The sequence below is a fragment of the Protobothrops mucrosquamatus genome, unplaced genomic scaffold, assembly GCF_001527695.2.
Source record: "Protobothrops mucrosquamatus isolate PMUCROS unplaced genomic scaffold, P.Mucros_1.0 scaffold6771, whole genome shotgun sequence".
Taxonomy (NCBI): Eukaryota; Metazoa; Chordata; class Lepidosauria; order Squamata; family Viperidae; genus Protobothrops; species Protobothrops mucrosquamatus.
The window spans coordinates 22,420-42,860 of NW_015392586.1; the positions used below are offsets into that span (position 1 = coordinate 22,420).

Below are 20,441 nucleotides of genomic sequence, written 5' to 3' on the forward strand. Positions count from 1 at the left end.
TCTCCTTTCTTCCACCCTCCTTTCCTTCCTGTATTTCCTTCCTTCCTTCCATTTTTCCTGTCTCCTTCCTCCCTCCCTCCCTTCCTCCTTTTTTCCTCCCTCCTTTCCCTTCCTCCCTCCCTGTCTCCTTCTTCCCTTCCTCCTTTCCTCTCTTCTTCCTTCCTTCCTTCCTTCCTTCCTTCTTCCTTCATGCAATCTCCTTTTCTTCCTTCGTTTCCTTCTCCCCTTCCTCCCTTCCTGGCTTTCTTCCTCATCTCCTTCCTTCCTCCCTCCCTCTCTTCCTTCCGATCTCCTTTCCTTCCTTCCTTCCTTCTTCCTTCATCCCCTTCCTGCCTCCATCCCTCCGTCTCCCTTCGTTCAATCTCCTTTTCTTCCTTCGTTTCCTTCTCCCCTTCCTCCTTTCCTGTCTTTCTTCCTCATCTCCCTTCCTCCCTCCCTTTCCTTCCTCCCCTTCCTTCCTCCCTCAATCCCTCCCTGTTTTCCTTCCTACTGTATATTTCCTTCCTTCCATTCTTCCTATCTCTTTTCTTCCCCCCTCCCTTCCTCCTTTTTCCCTTCCTCCCCATCTCCTTTCCTTCCTTCTTTCCTCTCTCCTTTCTTTCTTCCTGCCTCCATCCCTTCCTATCTCCCTTCGCGCCTATCTCCTTTCTTCCTTCATTTCCTCCGTTCCTTCCTTTCTATCTTCCTTTCCTTTCCTTTCTCCGTCCGTCCATCCATCCCCTTCCTCCCTCCCTCAATCCCTCCCTATTTTCCTTCCTATCTCCTCCCTCCCTTCCTCCCTTCCTTCCTTCCTTCCTTCCTTCCTTCCTTCCTTCCTTCCTTCCTTCCTTCTTTCCTATCTCTTTTCTTCCTCCCTTCTTCATTTCTTTCCTATATTTCCTTCCTTCCATTCTTCCTATCTTCTTTCTTTCTCCCTTCCTCAGTCCCTCCCTATCTCCCTTCCCATCTCCTCCCTTCCTTTCCTTTCTCTCCTTCTGTCCATCCATCCATCCATCCCATTCTTTCCTTCGTCCCTTCCCCGGCCCGTCCTGGCCGTCCGCACGGAAGACCCGCCAACCGGCTACGGTTTCCTTTTCTCCCCAACTTGGGACGCTTTCCGTATCTCACCTCGGGGAGGTGGACGGGAGAACAGGGGGGGCCCCGTGGGAGGGAGGGTGGGAGGGAGACCCCCTGCCTCCCCCTCCCCACCCCCCAAAAAACCCCACACCTGGGAAAAGGTCCCCAGCCCCTCCACCGAGGATCTTGCAACGGGACGCCCAGGTGCACCAAGCCGTGCAGGTCTTCTCCGCTGGTCGAATTTTGCAGCCCGTCGGGGTTGACGCTTCTCCTTCTTCTTGTCCCTCCCCCCCCCGCTCTTCCCGGCCATCCCACCCCGGCAGGGCCTTCATCCCGGACGAGCACCTGGTCTGGTGTCCGGAGCAGCTCCTCCAGTGTGTCTTGGCCCACATCCACTACATCCCCGACCACTGGCAAGGCAACGCGCACAAGGCGGAGACCCGCGAGGAGCTGGGCCAGCTCTTCCAGTACAAGGCGGTGAGCGGGCTGGTGGGGGGGGCGAGGAGGAGGAGGAGGCACCGCCCTGGACCACCCCCTTCCCCTGCTTATTTCGGCCTCCCTCCTTGCACCCTCCACCCCCTTCCCAGGTCTTCATCCTGGAGGAGCTGCTCAGCCCTATCGTCACCCCTTTCCTACTCATCTTCCCGCTGCGGGCCAAGGCCCTGGAGATCGTCGACTTTTTCCGCAACTTCTCGGTGGAGGTGGTGGGCGTAGGGGACATCTGCTCCTTCGCCCAGTTGGACATCCGCAACCACGGCAACCCCCAGGTGAGGGAGGGGAGGGGGGGCTGTCTTTTTAGCTGGGGGGGAAGGGGGGGTTCTCCCGAGGGTCATCCCCACCCTACTTTCTCGGCAAGCCGGAGAAATTGGGAGGATGACGGAGAAGCCTCGCCGCCGGGTGGATTCGTAGCTGGCGGCGGCGGGAGCTGCTTCATCCCGGGAAGAGAGACCTGCCCTGTCTGTCTGTCAGAAATGGCCTAGGGTCTCCCGTTTGGGCAGGGGGAGGCGGGGGCTGGACTGGATGACCTCCGAGGTCCCTCCCGACTCTGTGATTCTGTAAGGGTCTCCTACGTGAGCAGGGGGTTGGACTAGATGACCTCTGGGGTCCCTTCCAACTGTTCTGCGATTCTGTAAGGGTCTCCTGCTCGAGCAGGGGGTTTGGATTAGATGACCTCCGAGGTCCCTCCCGACTCTGTGATTCTGTAAGGGTCTCCTGCTCGAGCAGGGGGTTGGACTAGATGACCTCCGAGTCCCTTCCAGCTGTTCTGTGATTCTGTAAGGGTTTTGTTGCTTCAGCAGGGGGGGTTGGACTAGAAGATCTCCAAGGTCCCTTCCAACTCTGTTTTTCTGTATTCTCGAGCAGGGGGTTGGACTAGATGACCTCCGAGGTGCCTTCCACCTCAGTCATTCTGTGATTCTGTAAGGGTCTCCTGCTCGAGCAGGGGGTTGGACTAGATGACCTCCGAGGTCCCTTGCAGCTCAGTCACTCTGAGATTCTGTAAGGGTCTCCTGCTCGAGCAAGGGGTTGGACTAGATGACCTCCGAGGTCTCTCCCAGCTCTGTGATTCTGTAAGGGTCTCCTGCTTGAGCAGGGGGTTGGGCTAGATGAACTCTGAGGTCCCTTCCAACTCTGATTCTGTAAGGGTCTCCTGCTTGAGCAGGGGGTTGGACTGGATGACCTCCGAGGTCCCTTCCAGCTCAGTGAGATTCTGTAAGGGTCTGCGGGCTCGAGCAGGGGGGTTGGACTAGNGAGAGAGTGAGGGCTGAGGGGGTGAGGACCGGGGGTAAGAGCTGAGGGGAAGTGTGAGAGAGTGAGAGCTGAGGGGGTGAGGGCTGGGGGTGAGGGCTGAGGGGAAGTATGAGGGGGTGAGGGCTGGGGATGAGGCTGCGGGGATGGGGGCTGAGGGGAAGTGTAAAGGGGTGCTCCGGGGGTGAGGGTTGGGTGGCTGAGGCTGCGGGGGTGAGGGCTGAGGGATGGGGTGAACGGTTAGCGGAGCGAGCACTGAGGGATGGAGTGAGCTGGGCGGATGAGGGCTGAGGGGGTGAAGGCTGGATGGCTGAGGGCTGAGAGGAAGGGTGAGGAGGGTGAGGGCTGCGGTTGTGAGGGATGTGGGGGTGAGGGCTGGATGGCTGAGGGATGTGGGGGTGAGGACGGGGTGACGGCTGAGGGGAAGTGTGAGAGGAATGAGGGCTGTGGGGTGAGGGCTGAGGGGGTGAGGGATGTCGGGGTGAGCGCTGAGGGGTGGGGGCTTGAGGCCGCTGACTGAGTTCCTTTCCTCTGCAGCCGGATGCCCTCCTGGCCAGCGTCCTGGCCCACCCGGTCCTCGCAGAGTGTCGGCTGCTCACTCAGCCCGGCGGCACGGCCAGCATCCTAGCCTCCCTCTCCTCTTCCCAGCCGCCCCGGCACAGGAGCCATCCCGGGCAGACCCCCGTCTCCGACAGCCAGAGCCCGCTTCTGGAGGAGAGGTACCCCACGGGAGTCGTCCGGGTGGGAGTCCCCACATTGGGCGGGGGGGAAGGGGTGTCAGCTCCTTCCCTGGGGGGGAGGGAAGGGGGTGCTCAGCCCTCCCATTTCTGTGCTGGGTGGGGGTCTGACTGGTTTTACCCTGTCGCCCACAGCAGCGCTGCTCCCTCGCGCCCGGCTCCTCTCAGCCGCTCGGTTCTGCTCTCCGAGTTGGCGTTGGCCGAGATGAGTTTGCACGCCCTCTACATGCACGAGGTGAGACCAGGGAGAGGGCACTTAGGGGCCAGTCAGAAGCCCCCCCCCACAGCCCATCTTTAACCACCCTCCCTTCTTTCTACTTGCCCATCCCAGCTTCACCAGCAACAAACGTCCACCCGCTTTGCTCCGCAGCCTTCGGCACAAACAGGTCAGGACTGTACCACTCGCGGCCCCTCCCGTGCCCCAAAGGAGTGGGTGGGCAGAGAGCAGGAGGGCGCCCCACTGCGTACCTTCCCTTTCCCTCTGCTCTCCCCCCTGCTCTCCCCCCCCAAGGACCGAATCCCTCCGCATTCAATATCAGGGCAGCGGGTACCCCTTATACCCACGTTTTGTGTCGGTTGCCCAGAACCCCCCTCTTTGCAGGGCCACACAGGTGGTGGGAGGGGGGTGCAAGTTTTTGTGCCCTGTTTCTTGGTACAGCATCCCCCCGGCATCCCTTCGATACGCACGGCCAGGACTGTTCGCTAGAAGTTTGCAAAGAGGAATCGGACGAGACGCAACAGCCGCAGCGCGAGAAGAGCTAGCAGGAGCCGGCCCTGTTTTCGTCCTTCCTTCCTCCGTGTAGGTGTCTCCTCCATCCCTACTCTCGGGTGGGATACGCAGCCTCCCGCTCACCTCTCCATTCCCGTTGGCAGCCCAGGTTCCTGTCCCGGGCTGGGTCTCTCCCTTGTGGAGGGGGTTTTGGGGAGTGGCCGATAAGCGTGAAGCAGTGGTCTCCAATCCCTGGGCCACGGCACGGTACCGGTCCACAAAAGAGGCGGGCAAGCACCCCGTGCATTTTCTTTGTTGACGTTGCTCCTCAGACGGTCGCATCGCGGCACCCCGGGACACTGCGACTGTCGTAAATACAAGTCATTTGCCAAGCATCCCTATTTGGGTCACGTGACCGTAGGGGATGCTGCAATGAACAGTCCCTCAACGAACGGATGTAAGTCGAGGACTTTTCGAACAGTCCCTCCACGAACGGATGTAAGTTGAGGACCGTTCGAACGGTTCCTCGGCGAGCGGATGCAAGTCGGGCACCGTTCGAACAGTCCCTCCGTGAACAGATGTAAGTCGAGGACCGTTCGGACGGTCTCTCCGCAAATAGATGTAAGTCAACTGTTCGAACGGTCCCTCAACGAGCGGATGTAAGTCAAGGACTGTTCGAACGGTCCCTCAACGGACGGATGAAGTCGAGGACTGTTCGAACGGTCCCTCAACGAATGGATGTAAATCGACTGTTCGAACGGTCCCTCCACGAACGGATGTAAGTCGAGGACTGTTTGAACAGTCCCTCAACGAACGGATGTAAGTCGAGGACTGTTCGGACGGTCTCTCCATGAATGGATGTAAGTCCTGTTCAGATGGTTCCTCCACGAACGGATGTAAGTCGAGGACGGTTCGGACGGTTCCTCCACGAACGGATGTATGTCGAGGACTGTTCGGACGGTCCCTCAACAAACAGATATAAGTTGAGGATTGTTCGGACGGTCCCTCAGTGAACGGATGTAAGTCGAGTACCGTTTGAACGCTCCCTCGACGAACGGATGTAAGTCGAGTACCGTTCAAACGCTCCCTCGACGAACGGATGTAAGTCGAGGACTCTTCGAACGTCATAACTGTGAGCCAGTTGCCAAGCATCTGAATTTTGATCACATGACCACGGGGACGCGGCAAAGGCCCTAAGCGTGGGAAAAGTCCCTTGTTTTGGGGCCGTCGAATCTTTGAACGGTCGCCAAATGAACGGCTGTAAGCCAAGGACTCCCGGTTGTCCTCCCGCAAAGCTCCCATTTGTGCACGTGTGGGATTAGGTTGCATGTGGGAGAAGAAGGACGCGCCTTTCTGCTACACACCCACACCCACACACACACCTTGACCAAGTCCTTCCTTTCGCCCTGCAGGCTTCTGGAGGATTGGCACTGCCACGGACAGCTTTCCCGGACGATCCCCCGGTGGACAGAACGTGCCCGGAAGTGGGGCCGACGGGTGTCTCCCCCACTCCGGCAAGGCAGGAGTGATTGACGGCTGCCCCTCCTTCGCCGTGGATTTGCCTGTGACGAGCAGCCTCGTCCGCGAGGCTTCCCGGACCCTCCTTTTTTTGGGGGGGGAGTGTGCGCTTCTTGGGGGGTGAATAAGCTTTGGGGCTGGTTCAGGCCCCACACGGTGCTATTTGTATTTTGGGGGGGTGTCTCTCTGGGGTCAAGAGAGAAGGGGGTGGGAGATGTCGGACTAGGAGCCCTCCGAGATCCCTTGCAGCTCTGCGATTCTAGGATTCGGTAAGGGTCGTCTCCTGCTCGAGCAGGGGGCTGGACTAGAGGACCTCCAAGGTCCCTTCCAGCTCTGTCACTCTAGGATTCGGTAAGGCTCTGCTCTCGCCCTGTGCTTTTCTCCCCTTCCCTGCCCTCCCGGGCTGCCCCTCCTCCTATTTCCCCTCCCCTCCACCACGCATGCTGTGGCGGTTGCATCGCAGGAGACTTTGTTAGGGACAATAAATGTTTACAGCAATGAGAAGCAAAGCGCCCCCTTTTTGTCGGGGTGGGGGTGGGGTGGGAGGAGGCGGTGGGGAGGGGGTCCCCGGAGGCCAAAGGCGGCAGGCAAACTGCTAAGCGAGGGGAGTGGGCCGCCACCTTCAGCTGGTAGGGAAGTGATGGGCGCCTATGGGCTTGACGGTGCCAGTATGGGGTGCGGGAGTTTTGATTGGCACAGGTTGGATGCCAGGACTGCTGAGTGGACTTGGGGAGGGTCTGTATCCCCTCCCCATCTTGCAGAGGGGGTAAGCGGTGCTCCCCCCCATCCTGGAAAGGAAGGGTCCGTCCCCCTTGAAGCCGCGAAGATCCTTCCTTTCTGCTATGACTCTGCGCGCCATTCAGCCGCACCTATCCTCCCGCAAGTCTCTCCTGAACCAGGATGGGCACGATCACCCGCCCACCCTCGCTTTTCCTGGTTTGTTCCCCGGGGGATTAACTCTGTCAAAAAAGCGGGAAACGGACCCGGGTAACGGGTCGAGGTAGTCCTCGAATCACGACCGCAATTTATGTCGCTCAGTGGAAAACAAGTGAGCTTTGCCCGCTTTTTACGACTTTTCTCGCCACTGTTGGTCAGGGATTCACGGCAGTTAAGTTAGTTCACACGGTCGTTAAGTGGATTCGACTCCCCCCCCGTTGACTTTGCTCGTCAGACGGTCGCAAAAGGGGATCTGTCGACAGGCCACGGAGGTTATTATGACCTTAATACAGGCAGGTCCTCGACTTAACGACCGCAGTGGGGCCCCAAATTTCACTCGTGGAGACAGTTCTGACGCGGGTTTGACCCCGTTTTAGGACTTTTCTTGCCCTGGTTGTTAAGTGAATCACTGCAGTTTAGTTAGTGACATGGGTCGTTAAGTGAATTCGGCTTCCCAGCTGATTTTGCTCGTCGGAGGGTCACCAAAGGGGATCGCGTGACCCCGGGACGCCACAACCGTGTTAACGACGAGTCAGTCGCCAAACGTCTGAATTTTGATCACGCGAGAATGGGATGCTGCAACGGTCGTAAGTGTGAAAAACGGTCCTATGTCACTTTTTGCTGCCGTTGTAACTTTGAACGGTCGCTAAATGAACGGTTGTAAGTCGGGGACTCCCGGTTCTTCTCCGCTTACGACGGTAAGAGACCCTGCCCGTTGCGCTCTTAAAGCCGAGATGGTCGCCAAACAGCACCACGCACCTGATGTTATGCTTTGTTTTGTGGCCGTCAGTAAATGAGTCGGTTGTTCGCTATGGGGCAGTCCTCCGCCCCCCCCAAAAAACCACGGAAGTTGGAGCCACCTTTTGGCAAAACCCTGGAATGCAACCGAGAGACCACGGGACACTGCAGATAGCTATAAGGGTAGTCATGTAACCACAGGGGGGGCGCAGAAGTTCAGAACTGCCTCTGAAGGAAATGTGAGTTTTAAATTTGAACGGTCGCTAAACGATGCGGTCGTAAGCAGTGGGTGAAGTGGTGGGGACCCTTCTGGGGTGCCAAGGCTCCCTGTGGGCACTGGGAGCCCCACGTGGGTAACAAAGTGACTACCAACCTCTTCCCGGGACGCAGACCCCGACCAGCCATCCCACCCACCCCAGAAGGAAGAACGGCTGCGAAGGGGGCCAGACAAGGGCTTTAATGGGGGTCCCAAGAAGAGGGTGGGTCGTAAAGGCACTTGGGGGGGCTCAGATCTCCGCCACGAGGCCGCTTTTCCGGCCGTGCTTGGAGAAGGAGAGACTTCGGATGCGCGACGCCACTTCCTGTGTGCGGAAGGTCAGGCCGAAGATGTCCTCGTGGTAGCGGTTTTGGTCCTGCGGGAACCGAAGGACGAGAGACACGGGTTGGGGCCCCGAGAAAACAGGGACACCCCCCCCAAAAAAAGCCGAGGATGACCCACAGCCCCTCCCCGACCCGGCGTACCCGGAGTTCGCTGATGGCGTCGCCTGCCTCCACCAACGACATCCTCCCTTCCTGCACCAAGATCTGCTGGATGGTCTGCAGGACCCCCGTGGCCATTGTGACGTCGCCACAGACGTAGACGTGGCCCTCACGCTGGCTCAGCACGTCGAAGACGTGGTCCGCCAGGTGCAGCCTCAGCAGGTCCTGCACGTAGGTCTGGGAAGCAACGAAAGAGCAAGTGGGCGACGTGTCCACCAAACCGCCCCATTGGGATGTAGACCCTCTCCCTGGCGCCGAAGGACACGTTTTTTGTGCCTTGCGGTGGCGTTTCGGCGCGAGCAGACCTCCAAGGTCCCTTCCTGGGAGTAAGACGGGGGTCTTATCTGGCCGAGAGCGGTCCCGCTTGCCTACCTTGGGGTAATCGGGGTCCCGCGAGAAGCCGGTGAGGACGCGACGTAGGGCCCCCGTCTCCTGCGCCTCTCGGATCTCCTCGCTGTAGATGTGGTCGTGGCGGGAACTGCGGCAGCCAAAAACAAGGGTCATGTCGCCGGGGGTCAGGCCTGGAAAGGACAACGTAAGACTTACAGCAAGGCGTTCGACAAAGGAGACCGCACTTACTAAATTAGTAAGCCAGCAAAAGGTGTGGCATACTAAGATATCGGTAAGGTGTTCGACAAAGTAGGCCGCAACCTATTGAATTAGTAGGCCAGCGAAAGGCTGTGGACGTACCATACTTAGATTTCGGTAAGGCATTCAACAAAGTAGACCACAAGCTCCCTTCCAATCATTCTGTGATTCTGTAAGGGTCTCCTGCTTGAGCAGGGGGTCGGGCTAGATGACCTCCGAGGTCCCTTCCAACTCTGTTACTCTGTAATGCTGTAAGGGTCTCCTGCTGGAGCAGGGGGTTGGACTAGATGACCTCCGAGGTCCCTTCCAACTCTGTTATCCCATTATTCTGTAAGGGTCTCCTGCTTCAGCAGGGGGTTGGACTAGATGACCTCCAAGATCCCTTCCAATGGTTATCCCATTATTCTGTAAGCGTCCCCTGCTTCAGCGGGGGTTGGACTAGATGACCTCCGAGGTCCCTTCCAACTCTGTTATCCCATTATTCTGTAAGGGTCTCCTGCTTCAGCAGGGGGTTGGACTAGATGACCTCCAAGATCCCTTCCAATGGTTATCCCATTATTCTGTACTGGTCACCTGCTTCAGCAGGGGGTTGGACTAGATGACCTCCAAGATCCCTTCCAACGGTTATCCCATTATTCTGTACGGGTCTCCTGCTTCAGCAGGGGGTTGGACTAGATGGCCTCCGAGATCCCTTCCAACGGTTATCCCATCATTCTGTATGGGTCTCCTGCTTCAGTGGGGGTTGGACTAGATGACCTCCGAGGCCCCTTTCAACTCTGTTATCCTATTATTCTGTAAGGGTTTCCTGCTTCAGCAGGGGGTCGGACTAGATGACCTCCGAGGTCCCTTCCATCTCTGTCATTCTATGATTCTGTAAGAGTCTCCTGCTTGAATAGAGGGTCGGACTAGATGACCTCTGAGGTCCCTTCCAACTTTTGTTATTCTATTGATTCTGTAAGGGTCTCCTGCTGGAGTGGGGGGGTGTCGGACTAGATGACCTCCGGGCTCCCTTCCGGCTCTATTCTGGACTGATTGACATTCAGCCCCACCCCTCCGCCCCCCACCCCGGGGCCGGAGCCCTCCCCCCTCCCCTTGGACTCACCTTCGGTTTTCATCCGGTGTTGTCGTTGCTGCCAGAAACCCCGAAAAGGGGCGATGCCGGTGCCAGGCCCCACCAGGATGCAGGGGGCCGTGGGGTCCTCTGGCAGCTGGAAATTTGGGGTGCTGTTAGGGCCAAGAAAACCCAATTAATTTTGGGGGGGGGTGCGGGGGGGGGAAAAACTCCAGTAGCTTATCATGGAGACTTTGGCTAGGCTGGGGCCCCCTGTTGGTGCCGTCTCTGCTTCCATGCTGCAAAGACCGGCGTGGACCCCCCAAAGGTCAGCGGGTCTCCCCGGAAAAAGCCCCCCCTCTTTTGCTCCCCCCCTTGCAGAAAGAGTCGGCATTCCCCCATCCCCCCGAGGCTAAGGGGGGGTTTCGGGGCCGGCCAAGGACAGCCAAACGCTCCCCAATTTTTTTTTTGGCAGTCTGGTTTACTTTAGTGTTGGGAGGGGGGTCTCGGTCATCTCCCCTCCCCAAATTCTCCTCTTTAAAGGATGGTGGTGGGGGGTGTCAAAGAAATTTTGTTTGACCTCTCGGGCAGCCAAGGGACCACACAGCCCTTAAGGCACTGCCGGGCCAGGCGTCCCTTGACAAGGTCCTAGATACGGTCAGCAAAAGAGCCAGTGGCAAGATGGGGGGGGGGAAGGCTGTTCCCCACCCTTACAGGCAACACAGATCAGTGCCCTATGGGAATCCCCCAATCGGACGTCTGGGATTGCAGACTAGATGACCTCCCGGGATCCCTTCCGATTCTGTAATTCTGTAATGGTCTCCTGCTTTGGCAGGGGGTTGGACTAGATGACCTCCGAGGTCCCTTCCGGCCCTGTCATTCTATGATTCTGTAAGGGTCTCCTGCTTGAGCTGGCTGGTTGGACTACATGACCTCCCGGGGTCCCTTCCAACTCTGTCATTCTATGATTCTGTAAGGGTCTCCTGCTTGAGCAGGGGGTTGGACTAGATGACCTCCGAGGTCCCTTCCGGCCCTGTCATTCTATGATTCTGTAAAGGTCTCCTGCTGGAGCAGGGGGTTGGACTAGATGACCTCCCAGGTCCCATCCAACCCTGTCATTCTATGATTCTGGAAGGGTCTCCGACTTGAGCTGGGTGGTTGGACTAGATGACCATTCAGGGTCCCTTCCAATTCTGTAATTCTGTAATGGTCTCCTGCTTCGGCAGGGGGTTGGACTAGATGACCTCCGAGGTCCCTTCCGGCCCTGTCATTCTATGATTCTGTAAAGGTCTCCTGCTGGAGCAGGGGGTTGGACTAGATGACCTCCCAGGTCCCTTCCAGCCCTATCATTCTATGATTCTGTTAGGCTGCTGGAGCAGGGGGTTGGACTAGATGACCACTCAGGGTCCCTTCCAATTCTGTAATGGTCTCCTGCTTCGGCAGGGGATTGGACTAGATGACCTCCAAGGTCCCGTCCAGTTCTGTCATTCTATGATTCTGTAAGGGTCTCCTGCTCAAGCAGGGGGTTGGACTAGATGACCACTGAGATCCCTTCCAAGTCTGTGATTCTCTAATTCTGTAAAGGTGTCCTGCTGGATCAGGGGGTTGGACTAAATGACCTCCGAGGTCCCTTCCAGCCCTGTCATTCTATGATTCTGTAAGGGTCTCCTGCTTGAGCTGGGTGGTTGGACTAAATGACCTCTGAGGTCCCGTCCAGCTCTGTCATTCTATGATTCTGTAAAGGTCTCCTGCTCGAGCAGGGGGTAGGACTAGATTGTAACCCTAACCCTAACCCTAACCTTTACAGAATCACAGTGTTGTAAGGGACCTTAGAGATGATCTAGTCCAACTCCTAGTCCAGTTTTAAGTCAAAACTAACAACAATTTTCTTACTTAGCAACGGATTTGTTGGACCCAATTGCGCTTGTAAGTTGAGGACTACCTGTATCTCGGGGGGGGAGCAACTGCTTCAAAAACAGAGCCCCCCCCCAATCAGTGGAATCCCCCTCGAAAGATGTGTTCGAGAGAGAAAAGGACGCCCCAGGACTCCGATACCCATCTGGAAGTTCCTTACCTTCGGACGAAAGCTGGCACCATCTCGCCCGGAGAGAGCTGGGACAGCCACGTGGAGCAGACTCCGTAGTGCATGGGGCCCTTCCCATCTAGGGGGCAAAACGGAAACACCACGGTGAGCCCCACGGAGTTGCCTTCCACCCGCCAGCTCTCGCCGCAGCCAACTCGCCGCGGGACAATTTAACGACTCAATTTAATTTCTTAAAACAAATAAAAGATTGTTTTAATGTTCATCATTCGCAATTCATTTGGGCCCTCCTTTGGCATTCTTTCTTAAATGAGTTTATGCCACCATTTTTTTGATGTTAGTGTTAAATGTTGTCCCACAACAAGTTGTCTCAAAGGGAGTTGTCTGTAGTAAGTTTTCCTTCAGACAATTCACCGCAGCGAGTTGGCCGCAGCGCGTTCTCCCACAGCGCGTTCTCTCATAGCAAGTTTTCTACAGCAACTTGTCCTGTAGCGAGTTGTCCGCAGTGACTTCTCCCGCATCAAGTTGTCCCTCAGCGACTTCTCCCTCAGCGAGTTATCCCACAGTGAGTTATCCCACAGTGAGTTATCCCTCAGCGACTTCTCCCTCAGCGACTTCTCCCTCAGCGACTTCTCCCTCAGCGAGTTATCTCACAGTGAGTTATCCCACAGTGAGTTATCCCTCAGCGAGTTATCCCACAGTGAGTTATCCCGTAGTGAGTTATCCCACAGTGAGTTATCCCTCAGCGAGTTATCCCGTAGTGAGTTATCCCACAGTGAGTTATCCCTCAGCGAGTTATCCCACAGTGAGTTATCCCTCAGCAAGTTATCCCACAGTGAGTTATCTCACAGCGAGTTATCCCGTAGTGAGTTATCCCACAGTGAGTTATCCCGTAGTGAGTTATCCCACAGTGAGTTATCCCTCAGCGAGTTCTCCCGTAGTGAGTTATCCCACAGTGAGTTATCTCACAGCGAGTTATCCCGTAGTGAGTTATCCCTCTGCGAGTTATCTCACAGCGAGTTATCTCGTAGTGAGTTATCCCTCTGCGAGTTATCCCACAGCGAATTCTCCCACAGCGGTTTCTCCCTCAGCGAGTTCTCCCTCAGCGAGTTATCCCTGTGCGAGTTATCCCACAGCGAATTCTCCCACAGTGAGTTCTCCCATAGCGAGTTGTCCCACAGCGAGTTATCCCACAGCGAGTTATCCCTCAGCGACTTCTCCCTCAGCGAGTTATCCCACAGCGAGTTATCCCTCAGCGAGTTCTCCCGTAGTGAGTTATCCCTCAGTGAGTTATCCCACAGTGAGTTATACCTCAGCGAGTTATCCCTCAGCGAATTATCCCTCAGCGAGTTCTCCCATAGTGAATTATCCCTCAGCGAGTTATCCCACAGGTAGTTATCCCACAGTGAGTTATCCCTCAGCGAATTATCCCTCAGCGAGTTATCCCGCAGTGAGTAGTCCCACAGCGAGTTACCCGTAGCAAGTTGCCCCTAGCTAGATGGCCGTGGTGAGTTACTCGTGCCGAGTTAGCCACGGTGAATTATAGACCCACACAGCCTGGAGACACTGGCTGGCCTCCCTCCGAGGCGCCCTGATATCTTCCTGTCCACTCACCCTGACTGCGATAGTTTAGCACGGCTACGGTGAGGTGCAGCTCCCCCGGATGGGTGTCGGGCGCGGAGCTAACGGAGTACTGGCGGGCCTGTAGTAGGGGCAGCTGGGTGAGCAGCAGCGAGGTGGGCAGCGCCACCGAGGGGAACTCCTCCAACAGTTCGACCACCGTCGGGCACCGGAACCACTTCCACTCTTCGTAGAGTAGGGAGTCCTGGGGGCACAAGGATGGGCACTCAGCATGGGGCATAGTAGTAAAAACAGCAAAAATGAAGCCCAGCTGACCCTGGGATGGGCACCGGGGGGCTTTTGTAAGGGGTGTCCCTAAAAGGGAACCTCAAGAGGGGTTGGGCTTCATTCAGACAAAATACAGATACTCCTTTGAGATCGGACTAGATGACCTCCAAGATCCCTTCCAGCTCTGTCCATCTATGAAATTCTGGGAGGGTCTCCTGCTCGAACAGGGGTCGGACTGGATGATCTCCAAGGTCCCAACTCTGTGATTTTGTAATTCTGTAAGGGTCTCCTGCTCGAGCAGAGGGTCCGACTAGAGGACCTACGGGTCCCCTTCCCGCTTGGCGATCCTCGATTCGGACGCGTCCCCCCTCCTCCTACCTGGCTGAGCCGCTGCAGCTTCTCCCGCTCCGTCCGGTCCTCGGCCAGGCCGGCCAGCAGCTGGAGCATCTGGGGGCTGGGGGCCGTGGTGATATCCAGGAAGTAGGTCAGCGCCTGGCGCAGGGTGCAGGGGGGCAACCGGGAGCTGGGCACCCACATCCGCTTCACCCCTGCGACAGACGGAACGGGCGAGAGCGTCAATGGATCGCGCCCCAAACCGATCCAGGCCGTCCTCGATTTACGACAGATTTATTTAGTGACCTACGGTCTGACTTACAACCCCAGTGGAAAAAAAAGGGACCGATCCAGGCCGTTGTTCACGCTTACGACCGGCGCGACATATTGGGTCGTATTTTACGACGGGTTGGATTAGATGACCTCTGAGGTCCCTTCCAACTTTACTACTACTACTACTACTATTATTATTATTATTAGTAGTAGTAGTAGTAGTAGTAGTAGTAGTAGTAGTAGTAGTAGTAGTATTTTGGGGGGGATTCCTACCATACCTGGAGTGCCGCTCTCCAGGTGTGCGGGAGGGGGCTCTGCTCTCCGCCCCCCCAGGACTCAGCGGCCCCCACCCACCCACCCCTCCCCGGGTTCTCACCCTCGGTGCCCGCCTCCAGGGTCTCCACGGCGACGGGCTCCTCGGCCGGCGGGGGGTCCTGGACCAGGCGCATGAGCGCCTCCACCAGCGGCGCCCGGTTGGCCGGGAAGATGCTGACGTGGTCGCCCGGCTGGTACTGTAGCTCCGCTTGGTCTCCCGTCTGCAGGCGCACCAGGAGGGTGGAGCGGCTGGGGGGGTAGGGGGGAGGGAAGCCGTCAGTGAGGGTGGAGCCCCCCCAGGGCCCCCCCAGAGGCTGTGGAGGGACCCCCCCACACACACACACATCCCCATCTGAATCCACGGCCAAGAGGGGTGCCACGGCTCTGCTCCCCGGCACGGGACCCTCAGAGAGAGAGATGGCGTTGGGGAGGCGGGGTGGGACTAGATGACCTGCGAGGTCCCTTCCAGCTCTGTGGTTCTGTTCTATTCTGTTCTATTCTATTCTATTCTATTCTATTCTATTCTATTCTATTCTATTCTATTCTATTCTATTCTATTCTATTCTTTTTATTCTATTATTCTATTAGTAGTAGTATTCTATTCTATTCTATTCTTATTCTTCTGCTCTTCTCTCATTATTTTTATTCTATTCTTTTCCATTCTACTCCATCCGTTGGGACCCCCGCCCTGAGCAAAGGGTGAACTACATGGCCTCAAAGGGTGCCCCTCAACTCTCGGGCGGCAGGAGACCCGGACGAAACACAGGGAGGCCTTGACTTACACCAGTTCACTTAGTGACCGTCCCAAATTACTGAAAAAATTGACTTAGGATTCTTTTTTTCACCCTGACGGCCTCCCGCGATCAAAATCCGTGCACTTAGCAACCGACTCGTACTTACGACGGTCGCGGCATCCCCGAGGGGGTGTGTGTGTTCCCCCCGATCCCCTCGTGCGACCTTCCCATGGCAGGGATCTGCCGCACGACCGTGGGGAGGAAGGCCGTCGTAGGGGGCAAAACGCACGGGAGAAACGTCGTGTTTACCGACGTCGTTGTCCCTCGTACGTCGAGGACTCACTCTGTCCTGATGGAGTTGAAGCTCGGTCCCGGGGGGAGTGGAAGGGAGGGGATTGTGGGGGGGAGCACGGCATTCAGGAGGGACCCTCCCCACCCCACAGGAGGGGGGCTCCTCCTCCTCCGCCGCCCCCCAGAGGACCCTCACCCGGAATCGGAGCTCTGCAGATTTGTGACCGAAATGACGTAGCAGGGGAACACCTTCCGTTTATGCATCTTCGTCAGATCTGGGGGAGAAGGGGAGGGGGAGAGAAAAGATGGTGGTTCAGCTGGGCAAGTGGGGGGGTTATGCATTCTGCCCCCCCACATTTCAGCAATAAAAGAGGGGAGCCCCATTTGTGGCATATTTGAGGAAGGGGGCACACGCGTGACCCTCGCTGGGAGAGGACACACAGGATACTGCTTGGCATCGCCGTTCAGGAGCTTTCGGGGTGGGGGGACCCTTAATAACACAAACACACAAACACACCTACACACCTACACACACACACACACACAATGGCCTGTTTCCATTTATGGAAGAGTTGGGGTGCCTTGCAACGTCTGGATGCTCCCAAGTCAGCGGTGTCCGACTTTTCCCATGCTGCGGACTGGCGACAGCAGACGCGGGGATGAGAGGGGAGGGTTTTGTGTGTGTGTGTGCCACTCACACAAACACAACTCCGCGGGCTGGCATGTGTGGACCGGTGGCGGTGGAAGGGGGACGGTTTTGGGCATGTGCAACTTGCACAAATACACCTCCGCACACTCGTGTGTGTGGACCAGGAACTGTGGAGAGGGGGGGAGAGGGGAGGGTTTTGTGTGTGCGCCACTTGCACAAACACTCGTACGTGTGGACTGGGAACAGCGGAGAGAGAGAGAGGAGCGCAGATGGTTTTGTGCGCCCGTGCCACTTGCACAAATTCAGTTCCGCGTGTTTGCCTGTGTGGACCAGCAACGGCGGAGGAGGGGGAGAGGGGACGGTTTTGTGTGTGTGTGTCATTTGCACAAATACAACACCATGCCCTCACATGTGCGGACCGGCAGCGGTGGAGTGGGCAGGGGAGAGGGGAGGGTTTTGTGTGTGAGCCACTTGCACAAATACATCTCCACACACACTCGTATGTGTGGACCAGGAACAGCAGAGAGGGAGGAGTGGAGATGGTTTTGTGCATGCGCCAGTTGCACAAATACAACTCCACACCCTTGCTTGTGCGGACCAGCAGCAGTGGAGTAGTGAGGGGAGCGGGGAGGGTTGTGTGCACGCAGCACTCGCACAAACTCAGCTCCGCGCACTGCTGCTTGTGTTGGACCGGTTTCCCATAGGTCGTGGACCGGTACGTGATTGTGGCCCAGACGTTGCAGACCCTTCTCAAGAGGGAGAAGCACACCTCCACACACTTGTGTGGGCCAGGAATGGCAGAGTGGGGGGGAGAGGGGAGGGTTTTGTGTGTGCGCCACTTGCACAAATACATCACACACTCGTATGTGTCGACCAGGAACGGCGGAGGGAGGAGGAAAGGGGACGGTTTTGTGTGTGTGCCACTTGCACAAATCCAGCTCCACGCCCTTGCAGGTGTGGACCAGCAACGGCGGAGAGGGAGGAGTGGAGATGGTCTTGTGCGTGCGCCAGTAGCACAAATATATCTCCACACTGTTGCATGTGTGGACCGGCAGCAGTGGAGTAGTGGGGGAGCGTGGAGGGTTGTGTGCGAGCAGCACTTGCACAAATTCAGCTCCGTGCACTGCTGCTTGTGTGGACCGGTTCCCAATCGGTCACGGACCGGTACGTGATTGTGGCCCAGGGGTTGCGGACTCTTCTCCAGAGGGAGAAGTAAGGCGAGCTCCGCCCGATCTCAGCGGCACAAATACACCTCCACACACTTGTATGTGTGGACCAGGAACGGCGGAGAGGGGGCAGTGCAGCTGGTTTCTTGTGTGTGCCAGTTGCAAAAATACGTCAACACACACTCTGTGGGGACCAGCAATGGCGGAGAGGAAGGAGTGGAGCTGGTTTCGTGTGTGTGCCAGTTGCACAAATACATCGACACACACTCGTTTGTGTGGACCAGCAACGGCAGAGAGGGGGCAGTGGAGCTGGTTTCGTGTGTGTGCCAGTTGCACAAATACGTCAACACACACTCGTTTGTGTGGACCAGCAATGGCAGAGAGGGGGCAGTGGAGCTGGTTTCGTGTGTGCGCCAGTTGCACAAATACACCTCCACACCTTCGCATGTGCGGACCGGTAGCAGTGGAGTCGTGGGGGAAGCGGGGAGGGTTGTGTGCACGCGGCGCACGGCCCTCGCAGAAACTCAGCTCCGCGCACTGCTGCTTGTGTTGGACCAGTTTTCCATCGGTCGTTGGCGGGAAAAAAAACAACAACCAGCCAATCGGAGGAGACGAATTGGGCGGGCGAGGGAGGGGGGGATGCCCCGCCCTTCTACCTGCCAGGAGGTCAAAGGTGACGCTGGGGTGGGCCAGGACCCGGTGCCGGTTGCGCTTCCAGCTGGAGCGGGCGGAGAAAACCTCGGCGGAGACGGTGTCCGATGCGACGCAGAAGGTGTCGCAGGCGGCCTGCGGGGGGAAAAAAACATGGAGGTTATCACTCCGGATGTGATAACAGGCAGTCCTCGACTTACGACGGTGCATTTCGTGTCCATCCCGAGTGCCGACGGCCCTGGAGAAAGCGACCGGCGGCAAGGGAGTGGCCAAAGGGGGCAAAACTCACTTAAAACCAACCGGTCTCGCTTACTAGACAGAGGTGAGGGAGGTCAGCTAGTCCAGCCCCCTGCTCAAGGAGGAGACCCTTACGGAATGGCAGAGTTGGAAGGGACCTCGGAGGTCATCTAGCCCAAGCCCCTGCTCAAGCGGGAGACCCTTACAGAACAACAAGAGTTCAAAGGGACCTTGGAGGTCATCTAGTCCAACCCCCACTTGAGCAGAATAAGAGCGTTCAAAGGGGCCTCAGAGGTCATCTAGTCCAACCCCCTTCTCAAGCAGGAGCTCCTCACAGAACGAGAGAGTTCAAAGGGACCTCGGAGGTCGTCTAGTCCAACTCCCACTTCAGCAGGGGACCCTTGTAGAATAACAGGCTCACAGAGTTGGAAGGGACCTCGGAGGTCATCTAGTCCAACCCCCTTCTCAAGCAGGGGACCCTCGCCGAATAAGAGAATTCAAAGGGACCTCGGAGGTCATCTAGTCCAACCCCCTGCTCACGCAGGAGACCCTTACAGAATAAGAGCGTTCGAAATGACCTCAGAGGTCATCTAGACCAACCCTCAGCTCAAGAAGGAGACCCTTACAGAATCACAGAGTGGGAAGGGACCTCGGAGGTCATCTAGTCCAAACCCCCCCCCCGCTCGAGCAGAAGACCGTTACAGAATCGCAGACTCGGAAAAGTCTCTGAGTGAACTGTTGCAACTCGAGAACTGCCTGTTACTTACGATGGTCGTGGCCTCCCGGGGTCACGCGATTTCCCCCTTTCGCGACGAGCGAAGCGAAGGGGGGGAGGGGAGAGCCGTGTCGCTAACGTAACAATTGCCGCCATCCGTTTAACCGCCACGGCGAGAAAGGCCGTAGAACCGGGGGTCAGGAACCCGTTTCGCAAAGGCCTCACTTAGCGACGGAACTCTCGGTCGTTAAGTAGTAGAGGACCGCCTGAATGACACTGGCCACCGGAGGACAGCGGCGCCCTTGCAAAGGAGATGGGGAAAGGCCCGGAGGCCTTATAGCGGGAACATCTGGCTGCTTCTGAAGAAGAGGGAGGGGGTGGCATGGGGGGGCGCCGGGGGAGGGCCCGATTCTGCCCCCAGCCCCACCTTGAAGACGCTGGAGGCCCAGGTGCGGAAGGACTCCTCCTGGCCGCACAGCTCGTCCCCCTCGCCCAGCGGCAGGATCCGCTCCCCGCCCAGCTCCTCCAGCCGGGTGTCCACCGCGTGGGCGAAGGCGCAGAAGTGGGGGTACGCCCGGGAGCCCAGACCGAAGACGGAGAACCTGCGAGGGAGAAGAGGGGGGTCTCATGAGCGGCTTCTTTCCCCCTCCGGGCCTCGGCTGAAGCAACGACAGGATGTTCTGTTCTGTTCTTCTATTCTCTATTCTATTCTATTATTATTCTATTCTATCCTATTCCTTTATTCTATTCTATTCTATTCTATTCTATTCTATTCTATTCTATTCTATTCTTATTATTCTGTTCTATTCTATATTCTATTTTATTATTCTATTCTATTCTCTTCGATACTTCTATTCTATATTGTATTCTATATTCTCTCTTCTATATTCTCTTCTATTCTATTCCATATTCTCGATTCGATTTGATTCTATTTTATTCCATATTCTATTTTATTATTCTATTCTATTCTCTTCGATTCTTCTATTCTATATTCTATTCTATATTTTGTTCTCTTCTATATTCTATTCTATTCTATTCTATTCTATTCTATTCTATTATTATTCTATTCTATATTCTATTTTATTATTCTGTTCTATTCTATTCTATTCTTCTATTCTATATTGTATTCTATATTGTATTCTATTCTATTCTATTCTATTCTATTCTATTCTATTCTATTCTATTCTATTCTATTCTATTCCTTAATTCTACTCTACTCTACTCTACTCGTCTCTACTCTACTCTACTCTATTCGGTTCTATTCGGTTCTATTCTATTCTATCCTATTCCTTAATTCTATTCTATTCTATTCTATTCTATTCTATTCTATTCTATTCTATTCTATTCTAT

General features: G+C 56.2%; 1 protein-coding gene and 1 pseudogene across 1 annotated transcript; one reads left to right on the forward strand and one right to left on the reverse strand.

Moving 5' to 3' along the window:
* Positions 1-1,965, forward strand: part of LOC114923683 — a 14,374-nt pseudogene extending 12,409 nt beyond the window's left edge.
* Positions 1,966-7,946: 5,981 nt separating this feature from the next.
* LOC107300360 (nitric oxide synthase, endothelial-like) lies at positions 7,947-19,693 on the reverse strand (the record flags this gene model as incomplete). Its single annotated transcript, XM_029286984.1, has 11 exons — positions 7,947-8,072; positions 8,182-8,376; positions 8,572-8,720; positions 9,890-10,011; positions 11,913-12,000; positions 13,494-13,704; positions 14,106-14,275; positions 14,710-14,897; positions 15,870-15,948; positions 18,145-18,274; positions 19,519-19,693. Coding segments are annotated over 11 exons (1,633 nt in total), but the record flags the coding sequence as incomplete, so codon positions are not given.
* Positions 19,694-20,441: the final 748 nt, after the last annotated feature.